Source organism: Haemaphysalis longicornis, unplaced genomic scaffold (assembly GCF_048455015.1).
Source record: "Haemaphysalis longicornis isolate Haplotype H1 unplaced genomic scaffold, Haemaphysalis longicornis Haplotype H1 scaffold_5, whole genome shotgun sequence".
Classification (NCBI taxonomy): domain Eukaryota; kingdom Metazoa; phylum Arthropoda; class Arachnida; order Ixodida; family Ixodidae; genus Haemaphysalis; species Haemaphysalis longicornis.
This window is the reverse complement of record NW_027526385.1, coordinates 48,167,605-48,193,557: the sequence shown is the minus strand read 5'-3', so window position 1 is coordinate 48,193,557 and position 25,953 is coordinate 48,167,605. Positions and strand designations below refer to the sequence as shown.

General features: G+C 50.3%; 1 protein-coding gene across 1 annotated transcript in view; it reads left to right on the top strand.

Moving 5' to 3' along the window:
* LOC144139676 (uncharacterized) overlaps positions 1–25,953 on the top strand; it is a 75,984-nt gene that overhangs the window by 21,349 nt on the left and 28,682 nt on the right. The window contains exon 6 of the mRNA XM_077671966.1: positions 11,803–11,916. Within this exon, the coding sequence (XP_077528092.1) occupies positions 11,803–11,916 (114 nt within the window). The remainder of the gene's footprint in view (positions 1–11,802; positions 11,917–25,953) is intronic.

Below are 25,953 nucleotides of genomic sequence, written 5' to 3'. Positions count from 1 at the left end.
GAACTCGCTATCGCGTCAGAGTCACTCTGCGCGCGTTCTGCGAACTCGCTCCTGCAGCAATGAAAGTTGCGGCCCAAAAATTGTGCATTCAGTATAAAAACTCCCACCTCCCCTCGCGGGAACCCCTGTGTAGATGCGACGCATGGGCGGAGCGGCGAAGGGACCGCGTTTTATAGCGCGCATAACGTTGAGGGGACTGCGTAAGCCGGTACCAGTCGATGACGACGTTGGCGTACTTGTAAAGCGGCGTGGACTCTAGGTGTTTGAGCCAAGCGTGGATGTTGCTTCGACGGAGAATGGCACACCGGTTATATGCGCAGCGCGCCCGAAGGAGAGGAAACCGCGGAAGAGAGAGTACTGCACATGCGCCGGCCCCAGCGCGTCTGCCGCGGCTATGACGCAACGTGCCGCGGCTATGACGCAACACAATCCAACACAATCCACTTTAATCCAATCCAAATCCAATCCAAGCCAAGCCAAGCCAAGCCAAGCCAATCCAATCCAATCGAATCCAATCCAATGCCCCTCGCGAGAGAGTGTTCGCTATTGGAGAGGAGAGGGGGTGAGCGGCGGAGAGCGCAGCTGGCACGGCGAAGAGAATGGGGGAGGGTGGACAACCCCGCCGACGACGACGACAACAACGACGACAACGACGACGACGCCGGAGGGACAAGGCGAGTGAATCAGATGCTCTGCATCTAAAAAACATCGGCCGAAAACGAAGAAATCAACTTACAAAAAATGGCTCTACAGTCGGGGATTCGAACTTGCGACTTGCAAAATAGGACGCCTAGCGTTCCAGACCACTCGCCCACGAGACAGCGCTGGGGGTGTTGGAAATATAATGTATATATTGTATAACCAGTTTCAATTTTTAATAAGCTTTAGCATTTCAAGTAGCTTAGATGACTATTTGTTGTATTGTATTCGTGCAGTAAGCGTCCCCCTAATTTCCACAGTATCGCATGTCTAGCAATTGCATTTCTTCTACGAAAAAGCGTTCGCAGATGTGTGGTCGTGCTGGCCACCGCTGTGCTTGTTCACCCAGCGCAAAAAGCGGTTTCTGACACCGTATTTTTACGCGGTACGGTAAATGGTTCATTTGATGTTATTTCCTTATAACCTATATTAACTTCGCTGACTCTTATCCCGTCTTTAATTGGACTTAGATTGTCCTACTAGCGTACCAGTCAGCGAAGCATCGCATGTGCGCTTGTGCAGCGCGTGTGTGGAGTGGACTTGGAGCTTGATGCAGTGTACAAACTAGCAAACTAAAGAAATGCACATTCTTCCATTCACAAACGTGTCGTGGTTTAGTTTCAACTGAGCGAACAAATTGCGACGACCCGCCAGCGGCCGGCGGACTAAACGCTGGGCCGACTGATGGCGGAAGGTCGGCGAGCCGTGCAGTAGCGCAGTCAAGCCAAGTCATTTTCACCTGACGTCACAAAAAAACGCCACAGAACATGGGCGAGGATGCAGAAAGGAGGACAGCATTTTCGAATTGATTTTTCTACTAAATAAATCGCGTATATCCGCCAAGAGGGGTCGAAACATGGCCTAGGGACTCCGTACTACAATTTGCACTAGTTATCCCGCAATGTTTTCCAATTACTTCAGGGTCCCTTTAAAGGTAATGTGGAGTTAACATACTGCTGTTTTTTGTAGTGGCCTCTACACACTGAACCTTTTAATACTTAAAGGGACCCTGAAACCATTTTTTCAACTTTTTTTTTGAAATATTAGATGCTTACAGAACGTAGTCACCATGCTTAGATTAGGTACTTAGATAAGTACTTAGATTAGGGGGTAGCAAAGTACCTCAGCCAAAAATTACTGCTCTATGTCCATCAGATGGCTAGAAAACTCGCTCAAAATATTTTTATCTCTTAACTCGTCTTGACCTTCTTCAACGGCCCGAATTACGTCCCTGAGGCCATGTAGCGGCTGTTGGCCGGTTTTCCATCAGTTGCCGCACTGAACGCTTTTCGATGGCAACTTTGAAAATAGAGCCACAAGAACGAAGCAGAAACGGAACGCGTATCTGTTGCGACGAGCAAATCACGCAGTGCCGCGCCATGTTGGCGATAACTGTAGCTTTCGCAGTGCTTCCGGACGCGAAGGAAAGAGTGAGAGCGTTTATCGAAAGTGTTGCAGGGTCCCTTTAAGGTCGCCACAGGAGCACCCTTTCTGAAGCATCCCTGAAGGCACGCGCCCTATTAGAACCAATCAAAAGGGTCCTCAGCCCAAAAGATATCCTAGTGTGCTGCTTAGACCCTAATATTAGGGTATTCATTAACACAAGCACCCAAATAAGTGGGTACAAAAAGATGCGCCATCCTGGGTTGACAAATGGCACAGCAGCTGCGCCGCTACATATTGCACAATCTGACCCATGATTATGGTACGAAACATTTTTGCTATCCAAGCTCGCTTCTATGATACCCTTTATTAAAGCTCGACGTAAGCTGATATATTGGCTTGAACTATTTTGGCCCACCAAATATTCAAAGCTTTAATTTACGAAGTCCGATATCAACGCCACATCTCAGTTTAGAAATCGTAACATTACGGGTTGTTTGCGAAAAGTTTTGCAACAGAAATTAAAGCCGTCCCAGTCAATGGGAAAGCTGTCGGAAGAGCAGAGCAGTGATTCACCATAATGGGCTGTACCCCGGTCATCCGCTCACTGGTATCACGAAACACATTTTAAATTTACCGCCTTTCCAGTGCTCGAGCGCCCCCTGCCTGAAACTGCGCCAGCGGAAGGTCATTACTTTTTGTGCTTGTTTCAATTTCGTATGCTGAAGCTGTTTTGGGTCATTTCGAACGCGTTTTTTTTTTTCTTGTGCGGCTGAACCCTGGCTGCGGCATTTCGACCGCGGCATTTTTTTTCTTTCGGGGCCACTTTTTTTTTTGCTTAAAAAACCGACCCAACGAGCGTTCCTAACCAAATGAACGCGGGTGCTGCCGGTTAATTGCGTATATTTTGACTAAAACGTACATATAGCTTCATTTGCGCTAAGCTACGGGGAGATGTAGGACAAGCGCCAGCGATTTAGGAGTTTTTAGTGCGTATATTATATATGAATATATAAAACGCTTGGTCTTCGGAGCCTCTGGGGTACGCCGCGACGACAGCGCTACAACGGAACGCCCTGTTGCTCTACCCGGGCCCGGCGAGCGAGCTACGACGACAAGGCGAGCGCGTAAAGTGCTCTGCACTTGATCGGGATTAGAAGTTCATTTTTCTGTACTGGAGGACGCATTTATCTGCACGTTAGCATTCAAGTGATGCTACCAAATTAAACCACAGCATCCACCGCAATACCCCAGTCATGTTTCTCGGCGGTGACGTAGGTTGGCGGCAGCCTATCACACAATATTTTGCGACGTCACTGTGACGTCACAGTGAAGTTGACGGAAAGTGGCCGAGGATGCGCCATGGCTTCTTCTGTTTTCCTTAATATCTCGAATACTTGTTTGAAGTTTGCGGCAAAACTGGTACTGGTAATATCTAGACAATGCAATCTTTTAGTGGACCAACCTTTTACTCTCTCTTCAAGAGCTACTGACAAAACAATGCCCCCCTTGATAACGGCCCCCCCCAAACAGCGCGACGTGAGTGGCTGCCCGTCGTATCTCCGGCGGGTTTTGTTGAATTATGAGTTATACGTTATACAACTTATACGTCAGCGACACTTGTGCCCGAAGTCCGCATTATACTTTCCGTAAACCGCAAGCAATGAGACCACTGATTAAAATTAACAATGGCAAGCAACGCGTAAACTACCAACCCAAGCAGCAGAAATTGCCAATACCAAGCATGGCAAATCATCAGTGGCCAATGCGTCTGAGCTTGGCAATACCTCGGCCGCCATCATTGGCTGGCGCTTGGGAAAGGTGACAAGCCAACAATTGGCCAAGCTCTGGAAGGCCAATATTGGACAACGCTTGGCAAAGTATGTTGCCATGATATTGCCTATAGGTGGACCCCACACTATTTTCATGCACATTTTTGGCTTTGTGGCCGTTGCCTCGCGGCCCGATTTCTGCTTTATACATGCCATTGTACAGGAAATTATTTAACGAGTGCGCATTGTTTATTTATAGCGCACTCGTTAAATAATTTTTTGTACAATGACATGTATAAAACAGAAATTGGACCGTGAGACACAATAAACAAACTGCATCAACTTTGCGAAGCAATATGACGTGACTTGTCAAAAACCATTGAGCAAAACAACACGCCGAGTCTCTCTCTGTAGTGTTTTTATTATGCATATCAAATTTACAAGAAATCTGGCTTAGCAGTGGCAAGAATACGAACACAAACACGAAAGCAAGCACACACAATTGTCGAGGCAAAATTTTAAAAAGCGCTGCTCATGAAGCGCGAACCGATTGCGCTTCGTTTAACTACTTGAGATGCCTACAAAACAGAAGCATTCAGGTAAATGAAAACAGGACCATTATCCCCGGTAATTCTCCGACCAGCCAAGATCACGATATCTTGTTCAACAGCACTATTGTAGAATAGGCCAGCTTGGAAAGCTTGTTTCGGCTGCATCCGCCACTTGTCCACGGGAAACACCTTTACGTCGTAGCGTCTGTAATAAGTAAAAAAACAGTTCACTACAATGCTAAATGCACGCTGCTTACTAAATACAGCACTTTGCACCAGCCTTACCACATGTCCGTGTGAGAATATGTCCTTGCCTAAAGTTCTAGCTTGTTAACACTCGCTATGAAACATAAAACGTACTGCACTATTCATTTCTCAACACTGCGTTCTACAGTAGCAGTTACTTGGCTCGTTTTTGAGGAAACAGTCCGGAATTTCACCGAAAATGGGCTTCACTCTTGTTGCAGTCACGCAAGGTAATTAAAAAAGTCCAATACACAAAGCAACACGACAGCGGTTCCGCGAAATTTTGTTGTGGCTACTGTACCCCATAAACATTTAATCACGACTGAAATGTCGAGCCGTCAACGTTTTATTAGCGTAAGTTTTGTTCGCTAACAACGCGGGACCCAGAGACTACAACGCAACGCACTAACTACACAATGAGTTCGGAACGCACGAACGTTCAGGTTTTTTTTTTTTTTGCAAGGCATCTATGCCAACTTGTGACCTTTGAATTCGTTATATTTTGAGGAGTAACAAAACAAAGCCACAAAAAGTATTAAATTGGTACGGTGTTGCAGTCCGGTTTTAGTGGCTTCGAGATCTCCCTCGTCAGACGCGCCAGATGCGAACGGAACCGACGGAGAAGCCCAGAGGCAGTGTAATTGCTTTGTCGCTCGACAATATCTTTACTTTGCTCAAGAAAATAATGAAACGGAAGCTTCATTTATAGCTAGAGTTTAAGTAAGTCAGCTTAGAACATCCGCAACTCTTATACTGCACACGAGTCTTGCTTCAACGCATGCTGAACGTCGTGAACCTGCAGTGGGAGCACGGCCGCTTGTTCGGAAAACACAAAGCCGGAAAAAGGATAGCTAGAACTGCCGTCACACAAATGGAAGTACATGTATGTGACCGCTTTTTTCTTCGCAAGAACCAACAACGCTAAGCAGCACTCACGGGCGCCAGTTGTTATAAACGACAGCTGAAGTTTTGGCGGGAACGAGCGCGAGTTCTCCCGCACCGCGAAAATAAAATGGTGACTTACGTTTACAGCGGCGGCCACAGCAGGCAAACGATGTTATTCCACCAGTCAGGTATACTTCACAGAGCCACCGACACCAAAACGCACCTCACAGACACGTACAGGAGTACTACAGCAGTTTCAATGCCACAAAAGAGACGGAGCCGTCGGTGCAACGCGTCCGTCCACTGGCCCCGCCGCGGGTTCAAAGATCGCGCAAAGGCACAACGCTGAAGTAGTTCGACGGTCACCGTTGCGTTAGGACACACAGATGACCCATTCCTACTGAACGTGTAACACTGTCTCACGCTTTTTTGAATACGCTGCACTTTAGTTTAAGTACGCTTTGTTTCATGGCCCGGTGCTGTGTCTCTTTAGGTACTACTATTTTTTGCTGCGTTGTGGCCTCTTCACCCGCTCTAACCGTTGCCGTTACGGGCTCAGCAAGCTCAAGGCCAAAATGCGCTTTTATCCGTCAGCTGAAGATCGGCTTCCGATGAGTCTTCCGTGTGACGTTACTTCCGGTCGCCGTTTGCTTGGCGCTCACTGAATCTTTCAGCCAAGTTACCGATGAGTGGCCGACGGCTCGGAAGGCAATGGGGACCCATGGGGTTTCCAATTATTGGCAATCGGCCTTGGCTGCTTGGGAAGTTGTTCCCACCCTTCTAAATAAAGTGGGCCGCCACCTCATGGACCTTAGTAATACAAGATTATAGAAGAAATATAAAACACTATTTATGAAAAGTTATATAATATTCTCACCATGCTCAAACTTGCCTTTTTTTCACGATGCTTCACTTTTGCGCAAAATATCTATTTTTTGCTTGTTTGCAAGTACCATGCTAACATTCTATGTTCTGATTTATTAAGGGATGTATGCTTTTTTAGGGACTTTGTTTTTTTACGTACATGTGCCATTCTGAATTAGTATTTTGGTGTACAATAAAGATCTGTGCTGCGTAAATTTTTATCTGCTTTTCATGTAAATGCATAGCCATGCAAGACTGCTGTTGGGGGAAAAGCCCCTGTCAGGCATCTAGCCTTTTGCTTTTCCCCCGGTCTTTCCGTCATCTCGCCGTGTATGCGGAAAGAAAAAATAAACTTCAACTTCGAATAGTGATATTTGAGCCGTATTTTTTTTCTCGAAAAGAGCCAATTCCACCTCGAGCGAATTTGAGGAACAAACGTGAGAGTGTGTTACCGTCGCTAAATGCAACGCTGTCAAAGCTGTTTTGACATGTTTTACTTGTTAGCTAGGGTAATTCTGTGTACACAAGTAATTTAAAAATATGGGTAAATTTGAGCATTATTAGGATAACAAACTCGGATTTGGCTCGTACTGAATTGAAACACTGAGGTTGAAATGGCATGCTTATGAAAACTTTATTGCAATTGATTTCAAGAACGGTACGATGGAGTTTTAGCGGAAAAGGCATTAAACATACGCAACAGCCTTCACGAACAGTAAAATTATAGATCGTCTTGTCAGCGTCTTGGCCGTCCTCCTGGCAGCATTAGCAACTCTTTCCGAATTCTTCGGTTGGATAGTTTCGTTTTGCGTGCCGGAAGACATTCACGAAGTAACCAAGCTATTCATTGGCTTGCCATAATTTTCCAAAACTGTTCACATGAAGGCTGCATACATCATCTTCTTCACCTTAATAAAGGGGCTCGTACACGCAGAGGGGGGATTGGCCATGGCTTGGAGTGTGTGGTTATATATATATATATATATATATATATGGAGGAAGCCACCCGGTAACTGTCTATCTTAGGATGACCCCTCAACCGGGAGGAGAATGATGAGAGGATAGGAAGGGAAGGTGGTGAGAGAGAAGTAAAGGAAAGTGTATTTATAGAGGAATGAGGAGGGGGGTTGAGAGGGGGAGGGGATTAGAGGATGAGGGGGAAGGGATTAGAGGATGGTATGAAGGGGCGTTTCCGTCAGGAAGGTGATGAGGGACCGGAGTGCCTTCTCTTGTACTGAAGGGTGGGCCTTGGGAAATACGAGATCCGTGGGCGTGGTGTGAGACAGGCGTAATGAGACGAACGTTGCAAAGAGTTTGGAGCGTGGACCAGAGTATTGTGGGCATTCTAGTAGGAGATGCTGGAGCGTCTCTTCAGTTGTGCAATTGCGACAGCTAGCCTTGTCTGCGATGTCCAGCCTGTGGAGTCGGGAGGCGGATCGATGGGAGCCAACTCGGAGACGAAGGAGGAGGCCGATTTCAAGGCGGGATAGGCCCTTGTATGGTAGGGGATGGAAATAGAGGCCTGATGCGATGCGAGTGTCGGGGTGTAGGGAGCAGAGTTCTCTACGAATGATGAGACGGGCCTCGTCTTTTCGGGCTACGTCAGTGCATGGGGTCGTGGGGGTATTGTGTCCTTCTTTGGCCAGAGTATCGGCCGCCTCGTTGCAAGGGATGCCGATGTGGGAAGGAACCCACTGGAAGGCGATGAGTTGCCCATGGTGTTTACTTAGGAGGAGGGCCTCAATAAAGCCCTCCTCCTCCGAGATGTACGCGACCCTTTTTTGCGCACAGTGTGTCAGTTTCGTTTGGGTGCAGCACTTCCCGAATTGGTTGTTTCCTGTTGTGTTTATGGCGGTGGAATCCATGGCTACCTACGTGAAGTTGTTGATGCCACAAGGTTTCTTTGTGCCCGCTTCACCTTGGAATATTTATCTCATGTGCCGAGAAAGAAATTGTATAAGGATCTAGTGGATACGGTTTTGCCGATCCCACTGTACAGGTCCCTATACCGTGTGGGGCCGGGACAAGATGTTCTTCGGCGTGTAAAAAGAATGCCAGCTCCTGGCTATGTTAAATCTTTTTTCTTTACATTGCATGTCGGTGTACTACCTGCAAAAAGCTGGATGATTGAGAAAGGTTTATTTGTGCCTTGGGGTCCTGATTGCTTCCCATGCAAAAAACCAGAGACCATCGAACACGTATTCATAGATTGTTGGGACGGGGTCTTCCTATGGGACGTGTTACAGCGTACCTTAAAGAAAGATTTCCCTTTGGATAGTCATGCAATTCGGTTTTTAGCCATAGAAAATGAAGGGGATGTTCCACAAGACTTCATAATGTTACTGGCCCTACATGGTATATGGAAGGCTCGCATGGCCCGTCGGTATAATGATGTCGATGCGAGGCCAGGGAGGGAATGCTTTTGTGAAAATGTCCGCTACATAGTAGAGATGTTGAAAGCCGAGCCTAGTCCACCCGAGTGGCTGACTGTGCTGGAGAGTTTGGCGAGGCTACCGCCTTTTTAAACCTGACACACTAGCAAGGTATGTGCTAGTGTTTTTTCACGTGGTGTAATTTTGTTGATGATTTGCAGGTATGTATTGACACAAACCAGGCAATAAAACAAAAAGTCGGCGTTATTGTCGGCGTTCACCCCTCCCCCATTCTCCTCGCCGCGTGAGCTGCGCTCTCCGCCGCTCACCCCCTCTCCTCTCCGATAGCGAACAATCTCTCGCGAGGGGCATTGGATTGGATTCGAATGGCTTGGCTTGGCTTGAATTGGATTTGGGTTGGATTGGATTAAAATGGATTGTGTTGGATTGTGTTGCGTCATAGTCGCGGCAGACGCACTGGCGCCGGCGCGTCCCCTCACCGTTATGCGCGCTATAAAACGCGGTGCCTGCGCCGCTCCGCTCCATCGTTCCAGAGCCATTCCTCCGCTGTCCAACGCTGCAACGTGAACCCCCTATGCGTCGCATCTACACAGGGGTTCCCGCGAGGGGAGGTGGGAGATTTTTATTTACTTTGGCCGGGTGGCTGAATCGAGTTACAGACAGACAGACGGATAGACAGACATACACAGACCAAAATTTCTGGGTTTAAGTAACCCAAGAAAGACTATCGTCTTTAATAAATGTAGGAGAGCCACAGCATCACCGAGTTTATGGCTTCCACCACCAATTGTAGAGTCTACCTGTTGTAGAGCGCCGATCAGGCGAGAAAAACGGCACCAGACATCTTGCCCCAACCGGTGCCCGATTTTGTTTCCCTGCGCGGGGTAGGACTGCTCATGCAAGCACCCGCAGCAGATGATGATTATGATGATGAGGATGACGCTGATGACGACGACGATGAAGCGTAGGCGATGTTGATAATGGGCACTGCTGCGGTGATGATGATGATGCAGCTACACTGAAAGGGACACTGAAATGAATTTGTCAAGCTCCCGTTTTTGCTTGCACTGTGTAGACTGGCTCAAATTAGCACACTTTTCATCGTTTATCCGGTTGACAATTCGGTAATTATTTTACAAAGCGCGAAAGAAAAACTACCATGCGCGGTTTTGCGGCGGCCGCACAAACTAAGCTGTGACGTTGGGAGGAGGGGGCGCCGTGATTGGACGATGCCCGAGGTTAGCAATCAAACAAGTTTCGGTTTCGGTTTCGTTCTGTAAAACATGTTTGACATTCGATGGCGTCGTTGGATGGGCATTCTCAATATCCCAGTTATCGTAGTACCACGCTTCTGTCATGTTGGCGGCTGTAAAATGCATAATATAAGCCTCCCAGGACGGCTTGGAATCGTAGCATTCACTATCTGAGGCCTACGCAGTGCATGAACGCCCTCCGCGTCCCAGCAGACGCTCAAATGCATGCGCTTTTCCCCCATATTTGGAGCTTGCCTCGCTCATGCCTGTATCGTAAAAAGCGAGTTCGCACCAGGCCAAGGGTCTGTTGATTCTGGCCTGTGCCCACTGCCCGCAAGCAGTCGGTGCTTATGGCAACAGCACGCCAACGAGAACTCGCTAGCGCGGCAGTGCCAGCCTGCGTGAGTTCTGTGGACTAGTTCGTGGAGCAATGAACGTTGCGGCCCAAAAAAAGGTGAACTCAGTATAGAAAACATCGGCGAAAAACAAAAAAGTTAACTCATAAAAAAAAAGCCTCTACCCGCGGCGATTCGAACTTGTGACTGGCAAAACTATTGCGATGACATACCTAGCACCCCAAACGACTAGGCCGCAGGCGGCCGCCGGCGGCGATGGAAAATATAAGGTATATAATGTATAACCAGTTTACACTTTTATTTAGTTTTAGTATTTCAAGCAGCTTAGGTGACTATTTGTTGTATTGCGCTCGTACAGTAAGCGTCCCCCGAGTTTCCACAATGGCTCACGTCTAGCAATTGCATTTCGTAGACGGGAAAGCGTTCGCAGATGCGTAGTCGTGCTGCTGACCGCTCTGCTTGTTCCCCCAGCGCAAAAACGTGCTTCCCGCACCCTTGTTTTACGCTGTACGGTAAAAATATCAGTTGATTTTATTTCCTTAGTACCTATATTGACTTCGCTCACTCTTCTCCCCCTTCAAGAGGCCTTATATTTTCCTACTGGCGTACCAGGCAGCGAAGCGTCGCATGTGCGCTTGTGCAGCGCTTGTGTGAAGCGACCTTGACTTGGAGCTAGATACAGTGTACAAACTAACGAAGTAAATAAAGGCGCATTCTTCCATTCCCAAACGTGTTGTGGCTATAGTTTCAACTGATCGAGCGAATTGGCATGACCCGTCGGCGGCCGGCGGACTAAACGCTGGACCGACTGACTCGGTCGCGAAAGGTCGGCGAGCCGTGCAGTAGCGCAGCCAATTGCCAGCTCCTCTCCTGCTGACGTCACACGAAAACGCCACAGAAAATGGGCGAGCCTAAAGAGAGGAGGACAGCATTTTCGAATTGATTTTTCTACTAAATAAATTCGCGCAAACGCGCTGCAGAGTGGTCGAAACAGGGCCCAGGGACTCCGGACTACAGTTTGCGCTCGTAATCCCGCATTGTTTACAAATCACTTCAGTGTCCCTTAAAAAGGGGCCAAGCACATGTGCGGAAAGCAACGCGTTTCCGGAGGGGTTTTTTCCTTCCTTGAAACCCATGCCGCAGGGGCCAGGAACGCGCATGAACGGCACAGGGCCGGTTTTGGGAGGAGTAAAATGAGCCCGCAAACGCGTCGCTCTCCGTACATGTGTTTGAGCCTTCCCTTCAAAAGCTAACTTAGGCTTTGAATTGACCGGTTTCCTGCCTCGTCGTGCGTTTCTAGTTGGCGATGATTTCTTGCAGCCACAGACTACGAATAACAATGGTAAATATGAAGTCCTTACCGCCTGTTGTGTTCCTTCCTTTTTTGTCCCGTTTCCCAGCTTGCACAAGCAACGCCGACTGCCGCTACCTGGGTGTGGACAGTTCCTGCGGAAAAGGCACATGCGACTGCACGAAGGGCCGAGAGATCGTCCACGATCGGTGCACGTACCCAAGTAATGCAGTGTACTTAAATCCCACAAGCTCAATAAGAAATTGCCAGGCGTGCAGTGCTAAAACGCACAAGAAAAGACTCTGGCAGTAGATGAAGCGGTGCCTAATATGCATCGGTTCATGAGGTTTCGTGGTTAAGCACAGTAAGCGCTCATCGGAATCTAATTGCTATATTGGAAGCTTTTTACGTACTGTTAACGGGGCAGGTATAGCAAAAAGTCGGCGCTTTTAGCGAAATACAACTTCTGTTGAAATCAGTTTTCCGTAACGAGGGCTTCAGTAAAACGATATTTGATGCTTAATTGCCTATTAGTATCACTCCCAACAGCCAGACAACATACAGCAGCTACCCGTGGTTTTTACTGTGCGCTTCGTGCATCGCTGATTATTGCCGTAGGAGAACATTAAGGGCCACCGGCTCGGAACCGTCGTACTTAGAGCGCAATTCGCTTTCCAAATGGGCTTTTCAAACAGTAATCAGCTCAATCTAGGTTCTAATACTTGTCTATGTTTGGGGTGCCAGCCGTACGGGGTTTCCCCGCCATTCTTCACGAAAAAACCTTGCGCCGCGATACGTTTTCGCCATTGCGCCACTGCTTTTTGGCGGCAACGCAACGAACTTTGAACCGCGAAAGCACGCGAAAAGGATAGCAGTTTCTTTCCCTTGCTAATACCCTGCTTCGAGTGACCGTTCTACATTCATTGCTTCTAACAAGCACTCAGTGGCTAAGGCGTTGCGCTGCTGAGCACGAGGTCCCGGGTTCGATTCCCGGCCGCGGCGGCCGCTTTTCTAATGGAGGCGAAAAGCAAAAACGCCCGTGTGTACGATATTCCGGCGCACGATAAAGATCCCCAGGTGGTCAAAATTAATCCGGAGCCCTCCACTACGGCGCGCCTTATCGCCTGCGTTGCGTCGGCGCGTTAAACCCCACAATCAATCAAATCTAACAAGCACATTACAATGGTTGCCCTTTCTTTACAACTGCCAACTTCTTTAAGGGGCCATGCAGACAAAAAAATTTGGTTCCTTCGAAAGATTGCCTCGTTATAGTCATACTCAAATCCCTTTTGACGTAAAATTTGCTCAAATAGGCCAAATAATTAGGAAAAAATGGAATGGCCACGCCAACCATTAGCTCATTTCCCGCAGCGGAACCTGTGATGTCATATGTGGCAGCTCTGCGATTGGTTGAGGCCGCCAAAAGCAAACCCAAATTAGGGAGGGCTTACAAGCTCGCCGAACGAGTTTTTTGTGCATAAATTAAGGGCACAATCTTTTTGCATCGAGGAATGGTGATGTAAACAGTGGAAGTCACCAATGAGAAGTACCGATGCGTACTGCTGTTGGTACGGCGAGTAGTGTGGTTGTTTTAGCTGCATAGCACTGCAGCGCTTTGGGGTTGTCTCAGACGACACTGCCCGAATGGGGTAAGCGACGGTGTCTTGCATGACCATATTTGTCGAGTGAACACCGTGTTTCAGGGTACGATTATTTCCTACCTCACAAGAATAAGTCAGGTAGAAATATGGTCAAAAACAAAGCAAAGGCCTAAAAAGGCCCTTCCGCGGTACGGTGGAGCAATCTAGGTTGACTAGCGGTAACTAAGGCTCTGCAATCGGCGGCAGAGCGATTCTTGTGATGTCATCGCACGTCGCGAAAACACAAGATTTGGTGGGAGAATCAAAATTTTAACTTTACTGGTGAATAAAGCATCGTTTGCTTCCGGACAGGCACTGGGGGCACTATCAAACAGGAAATCTTTCGAATAAAGTAAACTTGTAATTTGTCTGCATGACCCCTTTAACCTCATTCGAATAAAGGAGCTGGCATAGGAAATATCGTTTTAGCGTTATCTGCATTCTTGTAGTTACCCTCGTGCCAGTGTGCTGTTAGCACTCGGCAGGGCTCCGGGGTTGAGAGTAGGCTCAGCCGGCCCCCGCCGCTTCTTGCTCTACCCGCTGGTGTGTATTCTCCGGGTAGTGTAAAAATCCCCGGTTGCTTCATTTCATTTCATTTATTAGTTCCTTAAGGGCCCCGAAGGCATTACATAAGGGGGGGCAAATACATATAGGGAAGACAAACAAAAAAGAACCGTCTGCTTGTTCACAGACGGCAACCCCTGCCGTCTGTGAACAAGCAGACGGCAGGGGTCGAACAACGCCTTATTGCCGATAACGAGGGGCTGGGCGAGTGACGTCACCCTCACGTTGGAGCGACAGCTTGTGCTCGTTATCGCGGCAGTGTCAACCCGGTTACAGTTACAGTCCGTTCCTGTGAATACCCCACTGCCGATACCGTTCCTGTGAATACCCCACTGCCGAGAATGGTTAGGGACATTGGGCTTCGCCTAGCTCCTGCCAGGAATGCATCATTGAGGGTTTTTTTTCGTGAGAGGCAATGGCATTTATTCCTGCTTTTCTGAAGCATCACGTACGCCAATTGTAATCCAGTTCTCCATAAAACATAATGATGTGCACTTTTAGATGCAAACCATCTCTTGCTCGGGGCTATGGCCGTCCATCGGCGTCCGTCCGCACCCCTCCTTCTCTCCACGCCAGCTGTGCGATAGCGCGCGCGCTGCTCCTCCTCTCCCCCTCTCCCGACCAGCTGTGCGATAACGCCGCTCTCCTCCTCTCCGCGCTCCGCTCCCTCAGTTGCTGCTTGTCCGATGAACTGAATGGACGCAAACAATTCTGTCAGTGAACTGGAGAAAGTGAAGCCGCTTCGAAACGCCAGCGTCGCCAAGCGGATCCGGATGTCGCTCGTCAACGCGACCGCGCCGCGTAAGGGGCCGAGCGCGCGACGGGGAGGGGGGGGGGGGGGGGAGATGGTGTAATTTTTTTTCTCTTCTGTTATCCGGGGGTGGTGGACGTACACGACCAAGATTTTACTCGGGACCGAAGAGTTAATCCAAACAGAAAGGTTAGTGTACCTGTCAACGATACTGAATCGACGAGCATTTAAAAAGAAGTATTTTACCCAAACGGTTCAACAGAGCGTTCCCCAACACAGGTATGCAAAAGTGAGCGCACACAGTGGTTTACTTATATGCGGCGACAAAATCAGACGCCTTCCTACCTGGGAAGAGGTAGAGCCAGCGAAGCTACTCTATGGTGGAATTTAATGTGTTTGTGTTCAGCTATATGGGGTATTTGTTAGGTTCAATTGAGACAGTGGCGCGATCTCCTCGTCACAAACTAAGGACACATACGATTGGTGGGTAGAGACAATGACGCTTTACAGCGCGGCCCCGCCTATCAAGGCGCAGGCTCTCGTGCGAGGCGCAGGGGGCCGCCGAAGAACGAGCAGTATTCGCCGCGAGATCGACATGTAGGTGGCGAGAGCGTCGCGCTGCTAGTGTGGATGCTCCGCTGAGCGACCCGGGAGAATTAACACTGTGGGCGCGCTTGGTGCCCTTCTCGCGCCGTATGTGCGCACGGAAGGCGCATACAAGTGTGGTATTGTCCCGAGGAGACGAAGAAGGGCGCAGTAGGGTATGCGCCGCTGTGGACCCGATGAAGAACGACGAAGAAGAGCTGTGTGGGGGCCTAACCATGGAGGATGACGACGCGATCTATTTACAGTACGAGATGACCTATTTGCATTATTTACAAGGCAGCTGTTGCAGAGCGTTCGCCCAGACTACGCGCCCCACACACAGCTCTTCTTCGTCGTTCTTCATCGGGTCCACAGCGGCACATACCCTACTGCGCCTTTCTTCGTCTCCTCGGGACATAGCCCCCGCGTCGAAGGCGACCGTCCCGGTCGAGATCATAAGAAATGTTCTGATGCGGTGAGGATGCGAACGAGAGGAGAAGAGAGGGGAAATGTTCTGACCGCCACGGATTACGATGGTTCGATGAGCTGCGGCCCCTAAACAGCGTTTCCCGCCGATTGAGCGAAGCAGCTGCCAAAGCCCTTGGAGCTCCCGCCGGAGAACTGGGCAGGGGGTCGGCGTCGTCGTATCGTTGGGTCGCGGCTGGTCACGGCGGGTCATTGGCTGGGGAAACGGTGCTGGGAATGGTCATGTTCATGTCTCACGGGGCTGGGGCAGGCCGACGGGATCCAAGAGGCTTGTCGGGAGACGAGAGCGGGCGAGGCTGAGACCGCGATGGGGGATCGAGACCCGGCCGCTCCCCCAAAATGTTACGTGGCGGCAGAAGGAATGAGCATGCGGTATATTTACAGTACGAGATGACCTATTTACATTATTTACAAAGCAGCTGTTGCAAGCGTTCGCCCAGGCTGCATGCCCCACACACAGCTCTTCTTCGTCGTTCTTCATCGGGTCCACAGCGGCACATACCCTACTGCGCCCTTCTTTGTCTCCTCGTGACAGTATGTTGTAGTTCGGTTCCTAAACGTTCAAGGAATAGCATGGAAGCGGCAAGAAGTTATCATTATCACGCCAAAAAAGCGGCGACCCATCGGGAATCTAAGAACGGCCGCAATAGTGACAATGAACTTGTACGCCGTGGCTCGTAGCCAGGTCGATATTTCCAGACTATGGCTTTGAGCCTTCAATAAAACCATAAATAGAAACAAATCAGGAAGCCTCGACCTCTGGAATTCAGTTTACAACAACAGTTTCCATCGCTTTCACTGGTAGCACGACGCATTCTTGCATTTGTGGAATGCCCTGAAATGATAACACCACTTAACTGCCCCGGCATTTTTACTAAAAGCTTACAATATTTCTTGTGTGTTCTAAAGGCAACATAAAATTACTGAATTTTAACCAGTGCAGAGATATAAATGCAACCATTCTAACAGGTATTTTGCACGCAGCTTTAGTAAAAGGAAATTTTGGCGACTTGAAGGCAGGTTTGATGAATAATGGGGATGGTTCACTTATATAAGGCTTTCGTCGCAAGTGAACTTGCCAATTAAATTGCTAACGAGCGCAGTACAAGCAACATCTCATCTTTAGCTAGACTTGCGAAGTGACAAGCAGGTTTACAGTGTGTAAACAGAGCTTCTGGGAACTCACAGTGAACACAGATTTTCTGTTACAGGTGCACTGTTGAACATTTGCGTTCCTTTTAAAATCTAACAGTTGGCTAGAAGCGCGAGATGTGCCTGCATTCTTGTGTAATGCCGCTTACGAACCATAAAGATGGCAAATGAAGTTGTCCTGTTGCAGATGTAGTAAAACGTCCCTTTTTATTTCTCGTTACAAAACAGCGCAACGGGTTACCGTCCGTTGTAAACTGAACCTCGCTTTTGTCTTGGCATTTAATTCTTGAGCATTGGCTAAAAAAGGCACGGGTAAAATTATTTTTTCTCTGCGGATTTCGTTTTTTTTTTCGGGCGGGGGGGGGGGGGGGGTTTGCCAACGTTCCAAGCGCAGCGAGAAGAGAACGCATGCAACGCGAAAAGCCAAACATTGATTATCAGTATTACTTGCAAAGAATGTACTCTAGGCGTCGTGTTCCGTAGCGGTGACAGAGCAGCTACTTCAACGAGTAGACGCCAGTATTTTCAAAATTAATGAACCCCCCCTTTTGCCCCGAGATCGTTGTCGCGGATCGCGACGTAAGAAAGGAGCCCCGACAGCCGGTCGCCCGTTCGATGGGCTCGTCCCTCAGAACTGCCCGAGCGCCAGGCGCGAGCTAGGCCCGTGCCCCCGTTCCTGTGCAGCGGCCTCTTCATTGCCATCATCATCTTCGTTTCTCAACACCCTCCCCCGCCGCCAATTCTGATGACCTTGGCGGGTTAGCCTCAAGAATATAGAGGCGCTGAAGTCGACGTCTGATTTCTTGTCCGGATGAGACGCTGAGACAACACGACCGTACGACCCCGTCGCGGCCCTGAAAGGTTTGAAATGCATAGCATTTTAGTAACTCACAATGTCACGCGGCGTTGGCGTGCCTTGTAGTAGTCCGCAGGCGCGCCTTGTCGTAGTCCGCACCAGGCCACTACACTATAAAAGAAATAGGTTTCCGGCGCCCGGTTTCGAACCCATGACGCCGCGGGCGGAACGCAAGATGCCCGGCGCACTACCGACTGAGCCACGAAACCGACACAGATTTCGATGCTCCGAACGCGCCTTATATCCTTCACTCATTTCTGGTTTGTTTCGAAAGCGCCACAAGTTGTCCCGCGCCTCCGAAAGATGGCGACACGGGTCCCGCGATCAAGAGATACGACTTGCCGGCGCACCCCCTCGGAAATGCTGTGCATTTGATCGTGCCCCTCGCGAGGGGGATGTCTTTTTCAACACTCGGCCTAGTTGCCACAGCATTGGGGACGAGGTGTCGTCCTGGATGACCACAACGTTGCCGGTCTGCACCTCAGGTCCGGATGATGATGCAGCTTCGTGTGCAGAACGCAAGAGAAGCAGGTATTCTCGGCGCCAACGGCGCCACAGGTGCGCCATGATTGCCCGTCGATGTCGTGCTCGGCGTTGTATCTCTCCGCTGGCAGACGCCGGCTCGTGCAGTCCCAGCCTTTGTGGCAAAGAGGTTGTGCGCCTGCCAATTAGAAAGTGAGCCGGGATCAGAGGAGAGAGTTCTTCAGCATCTCCTGCTAACGGCGTCTACGGACGCCTGTTGACGGCCGCCTCTACTTCGCAGAGAACCGTCTCAATCTCTTCCGGGGAACTTCGACTACGTCCAAGAGCCCTCCGGAGCGTTTCGTTTGTGATCCTTATGAGCCGTTCCCACCATCCGCCCTACCACGGTTCCCTTTCGACGCTAAACCTCCACTGAATACGGCGGCCGCTGCAGAAGTCGAGGACCACGGCCTCAGCCATGGTGTGGAGAGACCTGGCGCAATGGTGGAGTGTAAGGGTGTTGTCAGAGTATATCGTTGTTGGAACTCCACGCCGGGATATAAAGCGTCTCAGAGCCAGCAGAAACCTTGATGCTGTCATACCAGTTGGGAGCTCCAGGTGAATAGCCCGTGTGACGGCGCAAGAGAACACGACGACGTCAGCTTTCTCATATTCCGGATGTGACGACTGGCAGTATAAGGGTCCGCAGAAGTAAGTGCCAACCACGGAAAAGGGGTCAGCTTCGGTAATCCGATCTCGGGGCAGAGGGGCGACAGGCGCTGTTTCGGCCTTGCGCCTACGTCGGCGGCATGGCAGGCAAGCATGTAGAACACTTTTCACAACCTGACGGCCCTTCAATATCCAAAAGTTCTCCCGAAGTTCAGCGAGTGTTAGATCTACACCGGAGTGGATCAACCGCTCCTGCGTGGCTGCTATTACGAGACGCGTGAAGTCTCCTCTGTTCGGCAAAACGACTGGATGACGGACCTTCATCGAAGACTGCAGTTCTTGCAGGAGGCCCTTGGCGCGGATAAGCACATCGTCGATGAATGGGCGAAGCAGCGATAGGCGGGTCGTCGCCCTGCTTGGTTGGTTACTTGCCAACGCCTTATAACTCTTCAGAAAAGGCTTCTCTCTGAACATGGTGAATCCAATATTTCTCTGCTTGAGCCAAATCTTCAGTCATCAGCGGCCCGGTTGTCGACTGTCTCCCTGTAGTCGCGTTGTTGATGAAGCGGCGAACCCAGACAGTTACCCAGAGCAATCGGGAGTATTTGCTGTACCGGTTAATTTGAAGCAAAGGCTCAGGATGCACGCTGCCGATTGCACACGCAGCGTTTGGAACGGCTTGCCCCTCGTCGCTCTCGCCTAAGATTTCGAAATATTCCACTGGCCATGACTCTTCTGGCAAAGCAAGCCACGGCGGCCCGCACCACCAAAGTTGAGAATTTTTGAGAGTGAATGCTGGTAAACCGCGTGTGAGAAAGTCAGCAGGGTTGTCTGCTTCGGCAGTGTTTGTTTGTTTGTTTCTTTTGTTTATTAGGCAGAATACAAGTACACCGTGCAAAGTAGAATTTTTTCCAATCTTCTGCTGAGGCAAACGGGGCAAAAGGCGTTTGAGCCCATTTGATCGAGCCCGATCGGGCCGCCTGACGAGGCCCCGTCGCTGATGTAGCACAACGGCAGCAGCACTAGCGACGCACATTCAACCACCAGTCAATGAAATTACAAAACATGCAACAAACCAAATGACATCATAGGCAAACTCTCTCAACACAATTGTTGGCTATATAAAACAATGACAAATCACAAAGAACGTATAATGATAACAGGCATATGCTACGCAAAAGATACGAGTAGAAAAAGTTTAGGAAGAGGAAGTTTTACCCGAACAATACCAAAGCAAACTTTTTTTAACGCAACATAATTTTATCGGTATACCTAAAACAATATTCAAGAAAACCTTCTCATGACGGCACAGAATACGGCATATAAAGCTTTCGCACGCGAGTCCCGACATTCATTTTTGTCCAAAAAAAAATTATCATTTTTTTCGAGGTAAATGTACCAAATGTTTTTCGAGGTAAATATTGCCAAGGCTGACCCTCCGTCAGCCGCTGTACCTCTTCAACGCGGTTTCAGATGAATTGTGGCCATCGACTAGGTGCTGCGGAAATCCAAGAGAGAGCAATCTGGGCGTCCGTCCAGAAGTACAGTTTCGCGATGGCCCAACACGGAACCTGCCTCAGATAGTTACACAGCCGCGCTGCGACGAGACATGCCGCCAACTCAAGCTGTGGAAGGGTCATGGTCTTGATGGGTGCTATGCAGCTCTTGCTCATGAGGAGGTTCGTTTCATACGAATTACCGTGATCTGAGCGGTGGCGAACGTATACAGCTGCTTCATATGCTCTGAGTCTAGCATCAGCGAAAAAATGCAACTCATGGCATCCCTGCAGTCACCGTTCCTGATGCACACCTGTCGTGGCAGTCGGATTCCCTATATATCAGGGATCTCGCTGTTGCAGGAATTCAAGGCAGTAAGTTGCGCCGGCTGCAAGAGTACATCCCAAGGGTGGTTAAGCTTCCACAAATCTTGGAAAATCAGCTTGGCACGCACTAATAATGGGGTCAAAAAGCCGAGGTGATCGTAAAGTCTGGCAAGTGACTGCAACATTGTTCTCTTCGTTGCCGGCTTCGTCGAAATGAAGGCCGCAATCTTGTTGGTGCTCACCAGTATTGTGTCGTCCGATCTGTCTCATGGGAGCCCAGGGACCTTCATTCTATTCGGATCACCCCTTCGGTCTCGAAGGCATCTCCATAGGCAACAAACTCGTCTCGCAAAGATGATGCGTTGGATGCTCACTTGCGTAATTCCATGCCTGCATCGGCGATGATGGTTTTCGCATCCGTGTAGATTTTGCGCGCTGCTGCCTCGTTGTCAGCACCGACGACCAAATCATCCACATAGCAAGAACAAAGAAGGCTTGCCCCCGTGTCCGGAAACCGCTATTTGAGCGACAGCAGATGATGACGCAGGGTGTCTGCCAATAGGAACGTGCTCAACGGGCCCATCCTCAGTTGGAAGGCGCTCAATCTACAGGAACCGTAGGGCGCATCTGTCTTCTTCCCGTATCACCAGTTGCAAGTATGTCTTCTTTATGTCGCCTACTAGCGCCACGCGCTGACCTCGAAAATCCAGAAGTAGTCGTAGAAGGTTGGCATCCAACTTGGGTCCCTTTCGGAGCACGTTATTTAGCGAAGGATGTCCCGTTGCGTGCGACGAGGCGTCGAAGACGACGCGAAGTTTAGTAGTGAATGCATCTTGTCGGACCACTCCATGATGCGGCACGATATATGTATTCGGCGTCCGGCGTGTTTCATGAGTGGGTACTCGCTCGGAATGACGCTCGTTGAAATAATCACGTATTGTCTTGTAATACTGTGACAACAACTCCGGTCGGCTGCGAAAACGCCGGAGCTGCATGCGCAATCGCTGCTTCGCAAGTGCATAGTTGTCTTGGTGGGCCTCCACTCCGGGCTCTTGAATCAGGAGTGGGACTTCGTAGCGCCCGTCCTGATCGCGGATTTCCCGTTCAGTCGCCTCAGCGTCTAGCCCAAGACCTTCTGGCGTTTCCTGGATGTCAATGGCTTCTAAGCGCCACAGATCTGACGGGCCCATTTCGTCGGAGTGTCTTTCCGATGAATCTGCGAGAGCGATGAACATTGCGCAGGTTGGTTCGGATGCGCCATGGCTGCCGTTGTCAAGGTCGGCTACCTGTAAAGTCCACCGGAAGATTGTTTCGGCTGCCGTGAGTTGAGGGGTAAGGCGTGATATTCTTCCAGACACCTTCCAGTACGAGTCCGATCCAATGAGGAGGCTGACTCGATCCTCCATGTGGGTGTCTGCCAGCCGAACGTCTGCAGCGGTCAGGTTGCGTCCTGCCATCGTACTCAGGACTTCCGCGTTTACAGGTGGACTTATCACCGCGCAAATTTCGGGGACCTCCAAAACCTCAATTGTGATGCGTCCGTCGTGCTGAATCTTCAGATTGCAACGCGATTGCAACGCGATTGCATCGCACGGATTACCTCGGACAGGAGTCTCCGAAAGTAACGAGCGACAAGTCCTCGACACCCCGAACTGGGCAACGCAATGTACGTGAGGAGTCACGTCGAATAAACGTGCGCTGACTGACGGAATCCAACAGTATGCGGACCAGCAGCTTCTGGCTGGCTCTAATCACCCACGCCCTCCCGGTTTGCAGGTAGATCCGCGCCGCGCTGCAGTTCCAGACGATGCGGACGTGACGCTAGGAGTTGCCTGTACGTCGTTCCGCGCGCTGACTTGACCAGCTCCGGCCTTTGGAACTCGTCTATTCGCAACTGTCTGCGGCGGGTGTTCTATGTCGCAGGGAACTGACAGATGCCCTTGGAAGCAACGGACGGAAACCAACGACCTCGACACTCTGCAGCACCGGGAAAAGTGACCCTTCGAGCCGCAACGGAAGCAGCGTCCACCGGTTTGTAACTTGCGGCGCTTTTCTTGAGGCGACATCTGTACCGTGCACTCCGCTATACGGTGTTCTGCTGAACATAGAGGGCACTGCCGCTGTGATGGTTCTGACCGTGGAAGCACCAGTTGGTGAGGCAGCAGCCGATGGAAGGCCTGAATCGGAAGCTGGGGCCTCGCGCTTTTCTTGAGAGCGCTCCTCTGGATCCCTGGGATGGTCGAAGTGGCCTTACTCGCGGACTTCTACCTGGATGCGCAGGAGGAAGTCCAGTATCTCGCCTACTTGCTTCGCCCTTTCCGACGAGCTGGCTCTCTCGCTCACCGGCCTCGCACTTTCGGATGAGCTGGCTGCTCTGTCAGACGAGGATGCCTCCTTAACCCTCTGCCGGTACAGGATCCCGAGGTCGGGTGGCAGGGCCTTCATCAGTACACGACGGAGGACCACCGCGTACTCCGTCGCCGCCACCCCCAGACCCTTAAGCGCGTTTACACGGAAGGATATCTGGTCGTAGAGGCCTCGGAGTTTCTCGGCCTCTGCAGAGCTCTGCACAGGGGCCAAGGCGAGCAAGCTGTCAATATGGTCCTCAACGAGCAGGTCGGCCCGGCCAAATGGGGCGGCGAGGGTGCTAATAGCCACATCGTAGTTGGCCTCCGCGAGTCGGATTCCTTGGATTGCCGCCTTCACCTTTCCCGTCAAGTAAGATGTCAAATACTTGAATTTCTCGATGCAAGCCAAGGCGAGATTGCTGTGAATTGTGGCATCGAAATGGTTCTGAAACGCTTGCCAGCTCCGCCGGTCACCTGAATGTCGGGATGTGCAGCTTGAGCAGCGCGGCGGAGCGCGTTCTGGTGATAACGGTAGAGACCGCCGGCTGACGCAGGGTGGCGCCCGAGGCCTCGTTCTGGCGATCACCCATTCATAAATCCCCAGCGACAGCGTGGGGAGTATCCGCGGGCCTGGTGGCAAACTCGACACGCGCCCAAATATCCACCACCTTAGCGTCGTAATCCCTGGAGGCAACCAGATCTGCCTCGAAGTCCTCCTCGCTGAGGCCCTCCTGAATCTTCTGGTCGAGAGCCTTCATCTCCTCATACCTCATGTTGACGAGGTTCAGAGGCCATTGAAAAGCAACAGCAGGCGTGGCCGGATCCAGAAGCAGGGATTCAATGGTGGCAATTCCCTTGGTTATAGCGACCCGAGCCACACCACGGTAGCGGCGGACCTTGTCCATGGCTGGGGACTCGCCAAAACCAGCGACCGGGTGTCCTCGGCACGACCAGCAGCGCGGCGGAAAGCATTCGACGACGAGGCCCGCGGAATCGCGCAGCCTCCCAGGAACCCAGGCCTCGCGTCCTCGACGTCTGCGCCGCGTCATGTCAGGTCTGCTCGTGGCCTCAGTCTCCCGGGTTTAGCGGCCGCAGAATGTCGCGGATCGCGACGTAAGAAAAGAGCCCGACAGCCGGTCGCCCGTTCGATGGGCTCGTCACGCAGAACTGCCCGAGCGCCAGGCGCTAGCTGGGCCCATGCCCACGTTCACGTGCAGCGGCCTCTTTATTGACATCATCATTGTCGTTCCTCAACAATTGTCCAGGATTTGTGGCTCGCCTTTTTCAAAATTGTATTGAAAGCGAGCATTGTGGGAAAAATAAAAAAAATCGAGGGAGTCACGGCGCACACGTTCCACACATGTGGACAACAACGTGCATTATATTGCGTGATTTTCTCTCTTTCCTTAAACTTATGTCCACCTTAAGAGGCTAGGACGTGACCATATTAGGCATTTAGTTATGCTGAGTAAAGCACATTTCTGGACAAGGTGATTCATGGCGCAATTTGAAAACGGGATATATGAAAATGACACACGAAATGCCACAGGACAGGCGGAAACTCACAACTGCTTAATTTTACCGAGATATTCCCACGAAATACTCTTGCGCATCCAGAATTACACGTTTCACACAACTAAGAAGTTTCACCACGGCGAAGATGTGTCGTGGAATTAAACCAGCGCATCAACCCGCAACGGCCTCTGATTATTACGTCTCTAGAGGAAATGCGCAAGCAGAGGTGACTGTGTCATCGCTTACTGCCAAACAAGTACATAATTTTTGTTTTATCGCGTGCAGCACCAGTCTTGCGCCGCGCGCAATGTGAACGAGCAGACGACGTGAGAGCGTCATTCAAACAGGAGTGGTTCGTCCTGCCGCCAGGGGCCGACTGGGTTCGACCTCGGGGCGAATAGGTGTCCGGTAAAAAGTGCAAAGGCTCGTGAGTAAATCTCTGCTCGCGTCACTTCCGGTTCGAGATCTCTCCCGACCTCCCGTACGCCGGCGGATTTCACGTGCGTGTGTGCGTGTCATCTGTTTCCACCGAGAAAAAAATGCGCATGCTTCGCGCATTCAATGAAAGACAATTAATCCTACTAGGGGCTTATCTGAAACGTAAGCCCGCTGTGACGAATAAACATGCGTCCACGCGCGTGAAAGACGCCGGTGGTGGGGAGGCGAGCTGGGCTCTCGAACCGGAAGTGGGGGGGAGGGAGCAGACGACGTACCCATGACCCTTTGCGCTGTTTACCGGTCCCCTGTTTCGCAATGTAAGGGGGAAGCGAGACGCCGCGCGTGGCGAGGACTATTCAAGTCTACGGAAAGGGGCATCTGCGGTGGAGAGTATAAAGAGGGGCGCTAATCATTCTCCGCTCGCAGATGGCTATGCTTCACTGTGCGACAGAGCATGTGGGAAAGCCAACCTGCAGAGACCAAGCTTACCCCGACCGCTTTAAAGTCTACTGATCTGTTTCTCCACCTTCGCACAACTAGTGCAAGATGCGCAAATACTGTGTACTCTTGGTCAAGAAATTGTTTACGAGTGTTTTTTATTTTATTTGCTACCGCAAGAATCAGTCATATTTTTAATTGTAAAACCAGTACGGTGTTTCTGCATTGACACAAATTTACTCAATGTTTTATTTTTGCTCAACAATGTCGACAAGTGTGACGTGTGGCATCAGATATAGTGGTTCACGAAGGTTTTGCCCGCTCAAACCTCTGTTTCAGAATAAGTTTACTGAACTGAGGGAGACAGACCGACCGACAGACACAGGCAGACACATACATATATACATACAGACAACAGGCAGACGGACAGACAGACAGAGTGACCGACAGACCAAAATCTTTCGGTTTAATAAGCCTAAGAAAGAATACCATATTTAAAAGTAAACACGATGGCTGGCGACCCACTTTCGTGC